The 18,319-nt window shown below is 40.8% G+C and overlaps 1 protein-coding gene across 3 annotated transcripts in view; it reads left to right on the forward strand.

Moving 5' to 3' along the window:
• Positions 1-18,319, forward strand: part of SLC39A12 (solute carrier family 39 member 12) — an 84,335-nt gene that overhangs the window by 42,247 nt on the left and 23,769 nt on the right. For all 3 annotated transcript variants that reach the window (XM_047867682.1, XM_047867683.1, XM_047867684.1), the window contains 3 exons: positions 1,695-1,761; positions 5,814-5,972; positions 8,013-8,200. In XM_047867682.1, coding sequence (XP_047723638.1) covers positions 1,695-1,761; positions 5,814-5,972; positions 8,013-8,200 — 414 coding nt within the window. The remainder of the gene's footprint in view (positions 1-1,694; positions 1,762-5,813; positions 5,973-8,012; positions 8,201-18,319) is intronic.

Genomic DNA, 18,319 nt, shown 5'->3' on the forward strand with positions numbered 1-18,319 from the left:
CATCATATCTTTTGAGTAGTGGCTACTGTTCCACTATGTGAGATATACATTTACTTTCTCTGTTTTACATTTTTAAAAAAGGTGCTTAGGCTTCACATGAAATATGGCTCAAAATTTTCACAACTTTGGGTGATAGAATGATGTGAATATGCTTTTAGTTTTTTTAAGTCTATTTATTTATTTAAGTAATTTCTACAATCAGCGTGGGGCTTTCTACAATCAGGTTCCCAGTCCCCCAAAATAACCTCTCTTTGGATATTTTGATACCTTGCGGGCACACTTTGCTAAGAGGTGCACGAAATAAATCAAAATAAAGCACAGGGGCACCTGGGTGGTTCCACTGGTTAAGTATCCCACTCTTGATCTCAGCTCAGGTCTTGATCTCAGGGTTGTGAGTTCAAACCCTGTGTTGTGCTCCACACTGGGTGTGGACCCTGCTTTAAAAACAAAAAAACAAAACAAAACAAAACAAAAAAACCCTAGATGCTCCCAGATACAGAGCCAAGCTCTGATGGCTTGATGCTGAGATGCTGGGAATGAGCTTATGGGAGCCACTCAGTGTTGGGGCACATGGCACCACTTTAGGCTTGCTGCAAAATGAATGCTGAGTGCTATTTTGTGCTTTTGGCTTTTTTTCATAAAAAGCGAAAATCCTCTTTGGATTTCTTTCAGTTAGTGAAGACAGGTACTAATGTAGGTTTTTGCTAAAAGCGACATGGCGTAACGTGAACTTAAGAAAAGCAAGGACTACCTGTGAAAAGTCTTCCTTTCACATAACAGAATGAGAATCTGAGGCACAGGGACGGGAGATGACGTTTCCTGAAATTGATCCATGAGTCAGTCTCTGAAATGAAATCACATCATATTAACTCACAGAAGTCAATTTCAGAATCTGACCTGTCATATGAAAGGATAGAAACAGTTTAATTTGTTGTATTTATCTTTTGTTAAGTCTGTTGATTTGCTTTCTTTTTTTAATGTTTATTTATTTTTAAGAGAGGGAGAAACAGAGGGCAAGTGGGGGGAGGACAGAGAGAGGGAGACACAGAACCTGAAGCAGGCTCCCGGGTTCGAGCACAGAGCCTGCTGCAGGGCTTGACCCCATGGACCATGAGATAATGACCTGAGCTGAAGTCGGACACTTAACCGACTGAGCCACCCAGGCACCCCTGTTGACTTGCTTTCTGATTCTTTTACTTGCTGGCAAAGCCCCCAAAACAGAATATTCCATCACAAGTAATGTGAGGCATTGGGTCTGCATGGCTTTGTTCTCTATCCACAATACACGATGTACTTAGACATCAGGAAATGAATCCTACATCCACAGTCCACCACACAGGACAATTGTCAAATTAGGTCAAGAATCAAGAACTGTTTCTACGGCTTTTGGATTTCATAAAGGTTTACATAATTTAAGAGCCTGGATTGCAGACTGTCCCAGCAGCCTCTAGCTCTGTATGGAAGATTCTGATCTACATAAAGTGCTATCTTCGCCCCAAGGCACACAGTGCCAGAAGTTTGTTCACAGACCTCCTGCTTTATGTTCTATGCTTGCCTGTGAAATTTAAAAGTTCTGCTCTACTCTGGAGTATTAAAATGTTTAAAAACCAGCATAACTGTCCAGATATTTCAATTTTACAATGAAATGGTGGCCATGGCTAATCTTTCATCACTTATTTTTTCATTTAAAATAGAAAGGCCCAGAAGATTCACAGGCAGCTGAAATTCCTGTAGGCAGTATGACAGCCTCCAACAGCAAATGTGAGTACCAATGTTAAAGAGCTAAACTTAAAATGAAGAAAGTGTTGTAGAAGAAAGGTTATGTCTGTTTGGGAACAATGTGCCGAAATCACGTAGGTTTCTCATTGGGTTTGTTTTGCCTTATTACAGCCTCTACGAGAATATGTTTAATACTCAGTCCTATCCGTCTTTTACACACACTGCACATTAACATCAACTTTATACTTTAAAAGCAATGGTTTCAGATGACGGTTTGAAACCGATCTTCTGAGAATTTCAATTAGTGTAGATTCATATGTAGTTATGTCAAGGCTCCTTTAAAATCATGAGCATAGTACTAATGAGGTATAGACTTGTGGAATCACAATGTTGTGCACTGAAATTAATGTAGTGTTGTGTGTCACTTAAATGTCAATTAAAAAAATCCATGCTTACATGATAATTGAGCCTTTCACTTCTCTATGAAGCCGGGAAACTTCTATCACAGTCTACTGAAACTGAGCGCAAATGTCTGTCTCACGTGTGACGTTGTCATTGAGACGGCTTGTTCATAACATTTGTAACCAACTGGTTTGTTTCTGTGGTTTCTTTATTTCTGAATTTAATGTACCCATTTTGTATACAGCTTTCTTCCTTTTTATTTATGTTTCTGAATACTTTTCCAATTTTTTGTGGTCTCTTCTGGTTTTTGCCAGTTGCTTCCAAATCTTTGGCCCACTTTTCTCACTGATATTACCCGTTTGTGGCACAGACTTCTCAATATTTTTATGTTACACAGTCATGATTAGTTACTCTCGTTCTACCCTAATAGAGTAGTTACTAATAAAAATAGCTAACATTATATGCCAGGCCTAGTGCTCGATGGATCATGGATTATTTTATTTAATACTCATACAACTTAATGAAGTAAGAACAATTATTAGCCTAGTTAAACAAACGGAGAAACCAATTGTTAGAGAGGGTAAGTTCCTGCCCAGGATTACATAACTAGGAAGCTTCGGTACTGAGGAACTAAGGAATGCTCACGGGCCCACGGTTTCTATATGGCCATTCATGCGTGCATGCCTCGATGTCTTTTCTCACGCTCTTTCATTCATTCAAGAAATGTTTGAACATGTACCATGTTTCAGGCACTGTGCACACACTGGAGAATAAAATAAGAATGGTCTTTATCCCTGGTTTGCAATGTGGTTGGGGATGTAAATACTAAAACAACAAACACAATTGCGACGATCACTATTTTAAACGTGTTACATATGTTAACCTCGGTAATTTATTTCTTTGATTCAAAATACGTAATCACGTGGTCTGGCCAATTCTGCTTTCGGAACATTGCTACTAATCTTTTTCCTTCTAAATCTTTAGTTCCAGGAGAGATTTTAGAATGCCAGGCAACTAGTAGGGATGCAATAGACATTTCTTCATCTATTATTTTTTTTAATTTTCTTATGTTTATTTTTGAGAGGGAGAGAGAGCACAAGCTGAGGCAGAGACAGAGGGAGACACAGAATCGGAAGCAGGCTGCAGGCTCCAGGCTCCGAACTGTCAGCACGGAGCCCGACGGGGGGCTCCAAGTCACGAACTGTGAGATCGTGACCCAAGCCAAAGTCGGGTGCTTAACCGACTGAGCCACCCAGGTGCCCCTCATTTATTGTTTTGGAAGGAAAGGAAGAGGAAAGAAGGAAACGCCCAGGCAACTTAGGAGTGGGGTGACATATGCTAGATGAAGGAGTAATGATGGTCCGATTCGAGTATTTTGGAGGCCTCATATCTTTCTTTCCACTTCACATATCAGGCTTGGCTTTCAGAATGAACAGTGAACAAATCCAAATTTGATTACTCCACTGCCCTTTTGCCAGGGACATATTGAATTAGCTTCAAATATTTGATTACTTGTTTCACATTACCTCATTGGTGGGACTCAGCTTGTGTTTCAAAAGACAGGATGTGAAAATCCTACCCACAGTCTGATTTAAATAAACAAAAAGCAACATGATACAAGGTCCGGCCCACGTCTCACCATGGAAAACCTCTGATAAGTTAGAAATGTAGAAATGAATAGGACTGCCAGCTACATAAGCCAAGATAAAATATTATTGATAATTCTGTAATAAGTACATTAGATTACCAGTGAAGGCTTGTCTTATCTCCCTCTGAATAATATTTAAGTTGCCTTACACAATGTGTACCATTGTGTTCCTTGGGGCTTACATGCAAATATGTCTGTTTGCCTTGTGGTTTATTACATGTCCATGATCTGACATTTAGAAACCCATAATCAGAGAAAATAAAATAATAGACAACAAAAATAGGCCACACTGTTTCTTAGCAGAGTATAAACTGAGTAAAAAAATTTCCATTTGAGTATATGCCACTCATATCAAAGCTACATATAAGCACTTGGAAATCACAATTTATTTGCGTGCTGTGATGTTGCCAAATGTATTGCTTTGAATTATTTTATTTTCACAAGGAAGAGCTTTATTTCTGAAAATTGGCAGGAACAGCAACAAACCTGGTAGGATTATTAAATTTTGAGAGCTTCTAGGCCATGCCAGTAAGAACTCCCTGAATTCAATAATTTGATATTTATTCTGTTTTCATGACAGTTGCCTAAAATCTCCTCATTTTTAACAGAGAATAGAATGAATTAGTCAACCACAAGAAGGATACAAGTTAGTCCAACAGTGATAGCCATAGATAAAGCAGGATTTTTGCAAGTGAAATGCGCGAGACATCTTTGCACAGCAGTCCATAGTCCGTTTCCTGCCCAATAGTCTGGACTACATCTGCCGATTACTTGACTGAAGTTACTTATCTTACGGTGTGGGATGTGGAATGAGTGAGTCAAGCTGTATTCCCCAACCAAAATAGAAAACCATAGTATACTACGGTGGCCCCGTAGTCTAAGACCACATAACAGAAACCAGGAGATAACCTCTCTGTTTACTGAGGGTACAATTGTTAGAATATCGCGTTTGGTTCTAACAGCAACAACACCTACTTCTTACTCTAGGCATGCAGTGGAGAGTCACTGAGTAATTAGTGAAATTTTAGACCATGGAAATTGATTTGAATGGCCCTTCTTCTCAAAAGGTATGCCTACATGGCTTACCGTCAGAATAAGTATTATTCCCCCAGTATTTTTTGAATTTATTAGCTGTTCCATTTCATGACGGGGCTGTACTAATATGCAATTTTAGGTTTTTGAAAAAAAGAATTCTGTCCATTAGAAACTTGAACCCAATTATGATCCAAAATATTTCATTAATTATTTCATTGACTCTCTACTAATCAGATAATGTGTATTATGTAACACAATCCCATGAAAGCAGCTTCTCTTTATTTTGTTCAATGTCCAGCTGGTCGAGTACTGAAAGTTACTTTCCGGAAAGACAAGAACATTAGCCAATTGTTCCAAAGCTAATTTGGGGGCCAGCCGAGTTGATAGTGGTTCTGTCATGGTCACAGAGCTGGAAAGTGAACCAGAGAACTTGGGACGGTCGTGAGCGCCAACCAGAAAGGCGAACAAGGAGCAGAAAATGGCAAAAGTGCGCTCCAGCAGATAGGCGCCAGGAACAGTCTGACCCAGAGGAGATAGTTTTGGAAAACAGCCTCCATTTTAATGACATTCTGCAAGGAGGGTCTTAAATTATTTTAAAGTGCTTTGCAGAAGACGCACATGGAAAGGTCATTGGTGGGATTTGGGAAGGTTATAGCAACATTTTTCTTTTTCTTTTTCTTTGGGGTTAGCTGAACAAGGTGAGAGAATAGTGAATGCCAGGGCCTAATTTATCTCATGACTTGTCAGATCTGTTAGAAAAACAATGGCCACGCAGCCAAATGTGTCCCTTACCAGATTGGCATCTCCAGTCCTGACTTATTTGGAACGCGGAAAGAAAGTGGGGCCGCTTAATTTGAGGCAGTCCAAGAATGCCAAGGGTTGTGCTCGCTTCGACAGCACATGTACTGAGAACGACAGGATGGAAGGGAAAGGTGGTCGTGTGTGAAGGGTTCCATGAAATATCTAGTGCCCTGTGAATGCTTTCTCACACCTTTGTTTGGTCCTTTAGGCAAAACCATTAGCTTGTTAGCAATCATGATACTGGTTGGGGACAGCCTGCATAATTTTGCAGATGGCCTCGTGATAGGAGCTGCCTTCTCATCATCATCTGAGTCGGGAGCCACCACAACACTCGCCATCTTGTGTCATGAAATTCCACATGAAATGGGTAAGTCACATAGTAGGGGCCCTGTTTCCTGCTTGTTGAGAACGCCGTAGTGTTATTTCTAGCTATGGCCTGGAGGTGTCTTTTTCCAGCACACCGTTGAAAGATGAATACTTTCTGTTCACAATCTATTTAAACGGTAAGAATAGCACAACTCGAAAAAAAAAAAAATGCTGTACCTTGGGAGAAAATTCAGCTAGACTCTTTATGATGTTTCCCAGGGTCATAAGTCACTCTTTTTGGATTCTGGAGAGTTCTATATGGGAGAAAGTCACTCAGAGAAACCTCGCCGTTAAAGGCCTTGGCAAAGGCTTTAAAATCTGCGTATTAAATGTGGGAAAAACATTACGAGGGGAACTTTACCCATTATGTCAGCAAACAGGCCAATGAGATAAAATAACATTTAAATTAAGGCCAAACCGTGGTTTCATCAACTTGATTTATATAAAATGTCTAAGGCCAAGCATAAAATTGAAATGACAGGCGTATGGTGGCAGAGGCACATGAGGCTCTTTTTCTGGATAATCTTAACAGCCCCGTAATTCAAATTCTGCCTCCCAGGAAGCGAGAAGAGACAGAATAGAGGTTTCAGAAACAGGCCCAGAAAGAGCAGAGGCTGACCCCGGCACACATGTGCCCTAGAGAGGGGGCTCTTGCCTGTCTCACTGCCCCCATTTCTGGGTCTACATTGTCCCCTTGGGCCACCGGGACCTCTGGTGTTCAGTGTCCACTGCCCATAATTCTGTCACCGGTCCTTCTTAGAGCAGTTTATCCAAGGCCCTTCCTGAATCCACTAAAATGTCCCTGGTCCGGGTGCCATATAGCATGGTCCCGCTTTTCACTGCTATTTTTTTAGTGGTGGTTTATTTTTGAGAGAGAGACAGGGTGCGAGTGAGGGAGGGGCAGAGAGAGAGAGAGAGACGCACAATCTGAAGCAGGCTCGAGGTTCTGAGTTGTCAGCACAGAGGCAACAGGGGGCTCGAGCCTAAGAACCGGGAGATCATGACCTGAGCTGAAGTCAGATGCTTAACCGACTGAGCCCCCCAGGGGCCCCACTCACTATTATAATAAAACCACAGAGGAGTCAGACAGTCTGTGGCAGGCCAGCAACGACGGTTTAAGACCCGTTCATAGGACCAGTTATGCCGTGGAACTAAGAAACTGAGTCCCCAGACTACTTACTGAATTTTCAGCCTCTTCCCTATCTCTCAAACTAAGAACTAGAGGCTCTCAGATTAAAAGGTGATTCTTCTGGGGCGCCTGGGTGGCTCAGTCAGTTAAGCGTCCAACTTCGGCTCAGGTCATGATCTCACGGTCTGTGGGTTCGAGCCCCGCGTCGGGCTCTGTGCTGACCGCTCAGAGCCTGGAGCCTGTTTCAGATTCTGTGTCTCTCCATCTCTCGGCCCCTCCTTTGCTCATGCTCTGTGTCTCTCAATAATAAATAAACGTTAAAAAAAAAATTTTTTTTAAAGGTGGTTCTTCGTTGAGAGGAAAGGTGTGGAGAGAATAAGGTCATGTTTCTATAGTCATCAAGGCAGTAAAACATTTTCTAAAGGAAAAATTTGTTTTCCTAACCAACTTTGGCAATGATTTTTAAATCTCCTATTAAGCAGTTTTCTCTCCATAGCAGTTCTTACATAAGCAAATAAGAAAAGCCGACATAACGTGATTTAGCCTGGCAAGTTTCCAGGCAAAAAGGTTTAAAAACCCTGGAACAGCAAGTGCTTTATTCTGCATTTATCTAAGTTGAAAATGTCACAGGGCATTGGGAACTGAAGAATATGTCACAGTTCTCTTGGTATATGCGATCTTCAGGAACAGAAAAGGAAGACAGCTCTGGAAATGTGACTTCCTAATAGTGTAATGAGAAGGCTACGAATCCCAGGGAACTACAGGCAAGGGCTTTGTTAAACTGGTCAGTCAACTTTACTTGTAAAATCGGTCCCAGTTGCTGCAATTTGGAACAACCTAATAGCACATTCCTCTACCAGAGGCATCCTAAGTTAAATAATGATTATATTTTCTTGTGCCGTTAAATTTCAGGAGACTTTGCTGTGCTCTTAAGCTCTGGACTTCCCATTAAGATTGCCATCCTTATGAATTTTATAAGCGCGCTAACTGCCTTCATAGGACTATACGTTGGTCTCTCCGTATCAGCTGATCCATGTGTGCAGAACTGGATCTTAACAGTTACTGCGGGGATGTTCTTATATTTATCCTTGGTGGAAATGGTAAGAATTGTGACTTTTCTATTTTGTTTGTCTAAACTCTGAAAATGTAAAACAGAGACAAAGCCATAAAATGGAAGGATAGATGGGGAGAGGGGAAGAAGGATATGTTTAAAAATATAAAAGGCTAGGGGCGCCTGGGTGGCGCAGTCGGTTAAGCGTCCGACTTCAGCCAGGTCACGATCTCTCGGTCCGGGAGTTCGAGCCCCGCGTCAGGCTCTGGGCTGATGGCTCAGAGCCTGGAGCCTGTTTTGGATTCTGTGTCTCCCTCTCTCTCTGCCCCTCCCCCGTTCATGCTCTGTCTCTCTCTGTCCCAAAAATAAATAAACGTTGAAAAAAAATATATAAAAGGCTAAGGAAAGAGTCTGTGTAATCCAAGAAAGTAAATTGTAGACAGAGGAAACATAATTTGAGATACAGAAAATATTGACATCCTTTTAGTGAATTTAAGTGGAATGAACGAAACCTTTAAAATTGCCAAAAAGTGATCATCAGTTCATCCTGCTCTAGCTTTGCATCTCTGTATGAGGCCTGTCCTTCTAGCTGATAAATGGAAAGTTCTGTGAAACAGCTGGCTATTTTGTTTATACATTGGAAAACAGTTCGTCCGAATTTGTCATTAATTAATGAGCTGTTTGGTTTAATTAACCAACTATAGTTTGGGTTGTTTTGTTTTTTAGAGAGAGAGAGAGAGAGAGAGAGAGAGCACATGAGTGAGGGAGAGGGGAGACAGAGGGAGAGAGTCTTAAGCAGGTTCCATGCCCAACCTGAAGTCCAACTTGAGGCTCAATCCCATGACCCTGAGATCATGACCTGAACTGAAATCAAGAGTAGGTGCTCAACCACCTGAACCACCCAGGTGTCCAACCAATGGTAATTTTTAAAAATAATGACTTAAGTTTTAATTGCTGAAGGGCTATCACACTGGTGAAATGAGAAAGGTTATAGTGTTGAGTCTCTAACATTGCAACATACATTTCTTCGAGAGGGCCTCGCTAATGCTAACGGTGACTCACTCATCACTTTTCATCCTCAGAAATCTGATAAAGGAATTACAGCTGGAAATTTCACCCTGTTTTGCTTCTGGAAACTCCAAAATAAACCAGACTTTTTAAGGTCACCCTCTACTGGACTTTTTATGACTTAAATGTATTAAGGTGGATAATACTATCCCTTCTTGGGGCACCTGGGTGGCTCAATCAGTTGAGCATCCAACTCTTGATCTCAGCTCAGGTCTTGATCTCAGGGTTGTGAGTTCAGGCCCCGCGTTGGGCTTTGCAACGAGTATGAAGCCTACTTAAAAACAAAACAAAACAAAAAAATGAACCTCTCCTTTCTTATGTGTTGGAATAATGCAAATAAAAATGACATACATGAGTAAAAGAAATACTTAAGAGTGAAAACCAATACAAAGCCAATCCAAATGGAAGCAAAATTATGTGATGGCCTGTATCCTGGAGCAGAAAAGTAAAACGAACGATCTTGAAGAATTCGATAAGGGGACTCTTCAAGTGAACACAGCCATTTTAAACCCCAGTCTAAATACATTTGACTTTTTGGTTGTTTTTCTTAATTCTTATGAGATTCAGAGAGATGAGGTCAACACCAAAGGGTATTTCCGTGTTTAGAAACGTTCTTACATGTAATTTACGATACTCAGGGAATTTCCTAATCTTGATGATGAAGACAGACTTGTGGGGCAAGTTCAACCCACCTCTTCCGAACCCCAATCCTCAAGCCGTGGTCGGTATGACAGAATCTCATGATCCTTCCAGTTCGAGAAGTCTGGGTTGCTAGCCTTGAGTGATGACTTCAAAAGCACACTGTCACTCATCATTGAATGTTGTGAGCTACTTTTTGTGTAAAATGCCTGTATATCAGTCCTGAAATTCACTCTTGGATCTCCTGACGGTCAGTTTTCTGCTTCTAACTTCCTTTCCCTTTATGACTGAGTTGGGGGCAGTTGCTGTATTATTTAGTTATTCCGGTTTGCTTTTTTTTTTTTCAAGTCTGTACCTCTCTTCAACTCTGATGGATACGTATCTAGTTAATCTATCTATCTAGTTAATGCTTTCCCTTTGTTCGTGAGTCTGATCTCCCAAAATGGACCTGAGGACATTATCAAGAACCATTTGTCCCGTAGAACCCTAAGCTGGGTACATCATTTCCCCTTAGGGTTTCTCCTCCTGGTCTTGCAAGGTTAGGTGATTGCTTGTAAGAAATGTGGCAGATATCCTATGAGATTCCAACTAGAATGAATCTTGACCTTGTTGCAAATTACTATCGGCCAAGGGAAAACCGGCATCCTGGCAAAAAGACAGCAAAGAAAATACTCTGGAGTTTCCTGGGGCGACTTGCTATAATCCAGGTCGCCTGCTCTCACGGCCTTTTGAGTAACTTCTAAACAAATAGGACTCTTTCACATAGCAGCAACTTTAACTGTTTCTGTGAGCTGGGCCTGTGCCAGAGAAAATAGTCTTTTGTCATTTAAAGGGAAGAAAACAAGTTTTCAAGACTGTGTCAAACAGGAAAGAAAAAAAACGACAGTAAGTAAAGGGTAAGGGCGGTGGGAGGGAAGGGGGCAGGAATCCGTCCATACACTGGTTATTTACTAAACGCTGGAAATTTACCAGGCACCTTCTCAGTTGGGCTAATGTGGAAAGATTAGCTACATTTTTGCCTTGCTTGTTTGTTTCAAAGAAATTGGGCGTGTTCTTTCAAATCCCAGAAGAAAAAGAACTAGGGGCAAAAATGGGGCCATTAGCAATGAAGTCAGCAAAGCAGAAATTCTTCACTAGGGAAATCTGCCAGCCTAAATTCTCCAAAGTGGGATTGCCTCATCCAAGCACACTAACTCTTGGTGGCATTGAATGGTTTCTAAAGAAATTTAAGAATGAATGCGGGCCTGGGCGGCCAGAGGAAATTCATGCTCCTTTAGAAAGATCAGTGTGCTAGGCTGAGTTTGCCCCAAGCAGAGACTGAAGACGCATATGTGTGTGATGGCTGTTCACCTCCTGGGAGGTGAACCCAGGAGAGGAATGAAGGGCAGGTGGAGTGAAGCAGAATATGACAAAAAGTCAATACACCGATGTGTTTTTGTTAACGTGACCACCACTATGGGGACCCACCACCGCGGACCTTCTGTGGGGACTCCTGTCCCCGTTGTTCAAAGCTAGACCCACAAATATACCCCCCCCCCAACACACACCCCTTTCAGGCTATGCATGCTTGAGCACCTGGGAAGTTCCCACGATGGTCTCAGGCCAAAACACTAGAGAAGCCCAGGTCAGGAGAAAGAGAAATGCAGTGTGGACTAAAGCGAAGCTTCTCTGCAAAACTTGCTAACACCTCCTTGGAAATGGTCTCTGCAGCAGTGGCTGAGCACCAGAGATGAGAGAATATGAGAAGTCCCTTCAGGGTTGGAGGCCAGCCAAAAACTCCATAGAGAATACAAGAGAGTGGAATAAGCTTCAAACCCTATTGGTCTTTTTTTTTTTTTTAATGTTTTTGTATTTATTTTGAGAGACAGAACGTGAATGGGGCAGGGGAGGGGGTGCGGTTTGGGAGGCAGGGAGAGAGAGGGAGAGAGAGACTCCCAGGCAGGCTCTGTGCTGTCAGCACACAGCCCCACGTGGGGCTCAATCTCATGAACCATGAGATCGTGACCGGAGCCAAAATCAAGAGTTTGTTGCTAAACCGGCTGAACCACCCAGACACCCGCCCATTGGTCTTGTGGCAATTATTTGATATTCAACCATCTCTGTCTTCTAGCACCCAACCTTGGTTCTCCTTACCTTCAGGCAGCGCTTGGGCTGATCCAGATTTCTTTCCTGGTAGGGCAGCCCAGATCTTCACTGACGGGTCTACTTTATCCTAGTTGGGTCATGCTTCCTGTGGTTGCCCGTTCACCATCGTCATCAGGCGTGGAAGCATCAAGAGATGCTTCAGGAAACTCCTAGTTTCTGGCTATGTGCCTGGGTTCCTCCATTGTGTAGCCATAACGCTAGTACAAATTCTCCCAATGGAAGAGCCAGCAGTGATGGTCTACCATTGCCTCCTGATTTTCTCTCTGCTATCTCTAAGATTTCCTTCCTTCTATTCACTTTGCATTAATTTTCTGTTTATTTTCTTCCTTTGTGAGATGGGATGATATATCGTTGATTTTAAATCTTTTCTTCTCTTAGATTAGAAGATCTAAGCATTTAAAGCTATGCATTTTCCTCTAAGCACTGCTTTGCTGGATCCCATATATTTTCATATGTGGTGTTTTCAATACTGATCACCTTGAAATGTCTTTCAATTTCTCACATAACTTTTTTCTTATTTGGCACATGTTATATAGAAGTATGGTGCCCGGTTTCTCAATATCTGTAACTTGTAAAAGTAGCTTTTGGTTATTGATTTTAACTTAATTCCTTCATTGTCAGATATACTCTATATTATTTTAGTTCTCTGAAATATTTTGAGGTTTTTTGTATGGCCCAGTGGTCTATCCTGGTAAATGCCCTCACATGCATTTGGAAAGTACACAAGTATGGCAGCTGTTGGGTATTAGAGTTCTGTGAATGTCGGTTAAGTCAGGCTGGTTGATGGTTTTATTCATGTTTTCAAATTCCATACTGATTTGTTTTTCTCTACTTGTGTTAATTATGAGGGAGTGGCATTAAAAATATAGACTTAGGTATGTGGGTCTGCCTATTTCTTTCTTGGTTTTATCAGTTTGGCTTTATGCATTTGAAGCTCTGTTATTACATGCATGTGTATTTAGGTTTGTCCTGTCTTCCTGATGGAATTGATATTTTTATCAGGCTGAAAGTTCCCTCTCTTTACCTCTGATAAAACTTTGTCTTGCAGCCTCCTTTGTCTGATGTTAATAAAGTCACATCTGCTTTTCTGCTTACTGTTTGCACAGGATATTTCTTTTCATCCTTTTGTCTTCTCCTGGCTATAGAAAGGAAGTGGTGGGGTCTTGACAGAGTATTTGAAGTGTCACATAACAGAAATGTCTGATGTAGTCAGCAATCCCTGGGATTAATAGGTTAGTGTCCATTTATCTTCTTTACTCACTTTATCCAAAGTGTATTTATAACCAGATCGACTGATTTGTGTTGTTGTTGTTGTTTGTTTTGTTTTCTGTTTTGTTTTTTTGTTTTTTTGGGTTTTTTTTTTTTTTTTGGTACTTCCATGTTTGCTACAAAGATTTCATGAGATTTGTCCTCTATACATATAATGCCCTCCTCCCTAAGATATACTTGTCCTATTCTAGGGTACCTGTGAATATGTTATCTTACATGTCAAAAGAGACTTTGCAGATGTGATTAAGGCTTAGGACTTTGAGACAGGGAGATTATCCTGGATGATCTGGGTGGTCACATTTTAATCACATGAGTCCTTAAAAGTAGGAAACCTTCCCCAGCTATAGTCAGACAGAGCGGTGATGGGGGAAGGAGGGTCAGAAAGATTTGGAGCTGCCGGGTGTGGAGTTGGAGGAGGGGGGCCAGGAGCCAAGGAATGAGGAATACCAGTTGCCTCTGGAAGTTGGAAAAGACAAGGTAACAGATTCTCCCCTGGAGCCTCCAGAAGGAACCAACACCTTGATTTTAGCCCCATGAGACCTGTGTCAGATTTCTGACCCATACAACTGTGAGATAATAAACTTGTATCATTTTAAATCACCGGATTAGTGGTAATTTGTTAACAGCAGCCAGAGAAAACTAATATATCCCTGTGCCACTAACCTTGGTTGAGATGTTCTTGACAACAGAGGCAGCAACGTAGGACTCTCTTGTTCTGCTTGGGAACTGAGAGTTCCTTCTAAGAAAATTCTCAGAACTAAAAAGGTCTAGAGGATTTCTCATATTCACCTTCTCTAAAGTTTACAGATTTTCTCAAATAGAAGGAAAAGACAAGCCCAGAAGTATTCTTTTTTTTTTTTTTTTTAGCCGTTTGGATAAGAGAGACTTTCTTTTAATAAATAGGACTTATTATGTAAATCATAAATTAACTCATTTTAGAGAACATAAGACACCATGGCAAGGAAAGGTTTATTTTGGATATGAAACCGGTTTCAGACCTTGAAGCATTTTTTTTCCCTAAAGTTTTAGATCCTGCAAAACTGTTTCCATAACAACAAGCCCATGGAAACCCCAAGGGGCTATCACCACAGATGTAACGAGAGATGTCCCTGGAACTGGCAGAACTGGACAACTGCCCAGGAACCGATACGTTCATATCCAAGCTGTAGCTCCTAGAGGTAGGTAGTAGAGAAGGGAGCCCTGAATTCACCAGTTCATACCCAAACAAAATGAAACCAAACTCAGGTGCCCCCTCCATGCGCATCAAGACCAACCAGTCGAGTGGAGACCTTATCTCTAGCCCTCTTGGCTACATATCTCCCTAACTATACAGTTCTCTGGATCTCTTTCCCTCCCCTCTGCACTTTTTGCTTGTTTGTTTGAGCAGCTGCTCTTTTTCTTTTTTCTTTTCTTTTCTTTTCTTTTCTTTTCTCTTTCTCTTTATTTTTCTTGAGAGAGAGAGAGAGAGAGAGAGAGAGAGACTCTTAAGCAGGCTACACACTCAGCACAGAGCCTGATGGGGCTCCATCCCACGGCCCTGGGATCATGACCGGAGCCAAATTCAAGAGTCAGATGCTTGACTGACTGAGGCACCCAGGCACCCTGAGGGGATGCTCTTTTCAAATTTCTCTTACTGTTCAAGATTATTACTCATGTTCCTTCAATCTTGATTTCACTTACGTAACCATGGGGGAGGAAACACCAAGACTGAAGAGCAGTCACTTAGAGCACTTTGCGTGTCTACCCACTTCTGTGAATGTCTCCTTGAAGCAATATGGCTGCCAGATTTTGCCTGGAACATTTTCAAATTTCCAGATGTGAAAGGTAGGGCAAAGACTCCTTTGAACTTAAGATCCTCTACTTTAAGAAAGAAAAAAATTTTAAAATAGGCTCCATGCCCAGTGTGGGCCTCAAACTCACCATCCCCAAATTAAGAGTCGCGTGCTCTACCGACTGAGCCAGTCAGCTATCCCAAGATCCTCTGCTTTTAAAATATACCAAGGGGTGCCAGGGTGGCTCAATCCATTAAGCGTGGGACACTTGGTTTCCATTCAGGTCGTGACCTCATGGTTTCATGGGTTTGAACCCCATATTGGGCCCCTGTGTTGGGAGCACAGAGCCTGCTTAGGATTCGCTCTCTCCCTCTCTCTGCCCCTCCCCCATTCACACTGTCTCTGTCTGTCTCAAAATAAATAAATAACCTTTAAATATATGTGTATATATATGTATATATACATGCATACATACATACATGTATATGATATATACATATGTATGTGATATACATATGTATATATGTGTGTATATGTATGTATGTGTGTGTGTATACACACACACACACACACACACACACACACACATGCATACATACATACATGTGCGGCACCTGGGTGGCTCAGTCGGTTAGGCATCCGACTTCAACTCAGATCATGATCTCACAAATCACGAGTTCGGGCCCTGCATTGGGCTCTGTGCTGACAGTTCAGAGCCTGGAGCCTGCTTCAGATTCTGTGTCTCCCTCTCTCTCTGCCCTTTCCCTGCTCACACTCTGTTTCTCTCTCTCTCAAAAAAAATAGATAAACATTAAAAAATTTTTTTTAAAACTATACACATACACACACACACACACACACACATATACATATATATAATATATACCCAAACATACAAAAATAAAATCTACATATTAAACCCAGTCAATAAACAGGATTATAGATCATCAGACGATGAGCATCCATTGGCTTCTCTACATTTATTTTAGTTCAGTAGATTTAACAGCTTCATAATAGTTTTCACAAAGGGTGAAAAGAACATAAGTTGACTGACAAAACGGCCACCTTTCTAGCGAGGCTTCTCATCTTTCCTTAATCACATGACTAAAATATTAAACCAAAATGAACCTACACTTTTAGGATACTGATCCTATTTCCTCTTCATTATTCTTTATCCTCCAATTTATTGATTTTGATGGGGTCGTGCTTTCTCAGAGAAATCTAGTTATGCCCAATGCACTTTAGTCAGTAATCGATAATCACCAAGTTGGTTCTGATAAAAGAGTCCTTGCTCCCTCCAAGAAAACTATTAAGCTATCGTTTCTTTGAAGGTTGAGAATACCTACGTGTCATGCCCTTTAAACAAAATCCATCCATAGAAAGGGGTATTTTGTTTGAAAGACATATAAAATAACCTTGATATACATACTTGCTTTCAACAAATATTGCACTTGAAATCAGTGAATGCAACTGACATTTAAAATACTCTTTCTCTGGGGGGAGAAAAATGACAAGCATTTAAAAACCATGTCAGGCAGCAAAATTAATATAATTTAACATTCACAATTATTTCTTCCCCAAAACAAGAAGTGTGAATCATTCTTGCCAACAATTTTGAAAGACTTTTATTCTCTTCCTTTATACATCAGTCAAACTCTTCACTTAGGTGTTTTCTACCGAGAAAATGATTAATAAACCCAATTTTGATAAATGCTGAGCTCTGCAATTTTTAAAATGTGACTACCAGAAATGTTGGCCTTTTTCTGCTCCTTGTATTTTTTTTTCCTTCTAGCTAGTCTCTCAAACCATGCACCTGTGCACACCCACATCTTCCAAAGTAATCCATTTCTTAGGAAAATACTAAAGATGGCTAATGACTCTCTTTCCTGAGCTATATAATTAAGAATTTGTCTACCTGAATCATCCCCCTAAGGAATAAATGAAGAAGTGAATTGTTAGAGACAAGTTAGAAGCAGGTAACATCTTTGTCTCTCTGAATCATGTGTGACAACGATGAGGTCTTTGCTCTACAGCTCAATTTTCAAGAGGAAATTTTCATTTGTTTTCCAATGCAAACTGCTTCATAAATTCCCTTGGGAAGATTAGATTGGGAAATTAGAAGCCTATAATACCTGTATTTAAATATTTAAGTAAAATATCTAATGCTGAATTAAAAAAATAATAATAACCTTCAGATAGACCTCCTCTCTGGTACCTTCACTTTGGTGATCCCAGATACATGGAGGACTGTGGTCCTTACTTTCTTGCTTGCAGAGGAAAATTACAACTACTGTATTAAGTTGTTTTGTGAACAGAGCTACTAATTTAAAAAGACCTACATTCAAAGCAGAATTTGTGTCCGTGGGAACCAATCTCCCAATTTTAAGGTATCGTTGAGTCAACACAGTAATCTGTGTTGAGGATGTTACTGTTCATAATCAAATATGGTGCTAAAATAGAATGCTCTTCTCTTATTTTTGTCCTATAGAACTTGTGAATTTTATTTCAAGACAATATTCTGGCCACTGCTTTTACCCCCTGGAATTTTTTTAAAATTTCAGTACAATTAGCATACAGTGTTATATTAGTTTCAGGTGTACAATATGGTGATTCAGCAGTTCCGTATATCACCCAGTATTCATTACAACAAGTGCACTTAATCCCCACCACCTATTTCCCCCATCCCCTCACCCACCTCCCCCCGGGGTAACCATCATTCGCTCTCTCTGTTTAAGAGTCTTTTTTTTGGTTGTTTCTTTTTTGTGTTCATTTGTTTTGTTTCTTAAATGCCACATATGAGTAAAATCCTGTGGTATTTGTCTCTGATTTATTTCTATCAGCATATACCCTCTAGGATCCATCCATGTTATTGCAAATGGCAAGATTTCATTATTTTTTGTGGCTGAGCGATATTCCATTGATATCCAGTGATATTCCACCTCTTCTTTACCCATTCATCTATCAATCGATGAGTTGCTTCCATAATTTGGCTATTGTTTATAGTGCTGCAATAAACACAGGGGTGTTCTTTGGATAAATACCCAGTAGTGGGATACTGGATCATATGGTAATTCTATTTTTAGTTTTTTGAGGAACTTCCATACTCTTTTCCATAGTGACTGTACCAGTTTGCATTCCCACCAACAGTGCATGAAGGTTCCTTTTTCTTCCCATCACCAACACTTGTTGTTTCTTGCGTTTTTGATTTTGGCCATTCTGACAGGTGTGAGGTGATACCTCACTGTGGTTTTGATTTGCATTTCCCTGATGACAGT

The sequence above is a fragment of the Prionailurus viverrinus genome, chromosome B4 (genome assembly GCF_022837055.1).
Source record: "Prionailurus viverrinus isolate Anna chromosome B4, UM_Priviv_1.0, whole genome shotgun sequence".
Taxonomy (NCBI): Eukaryota; Metazoa; Chordata; class Mammalia; order Carnivora; family Felidae; genus Prionailurus; species Prionailurus viverrinus.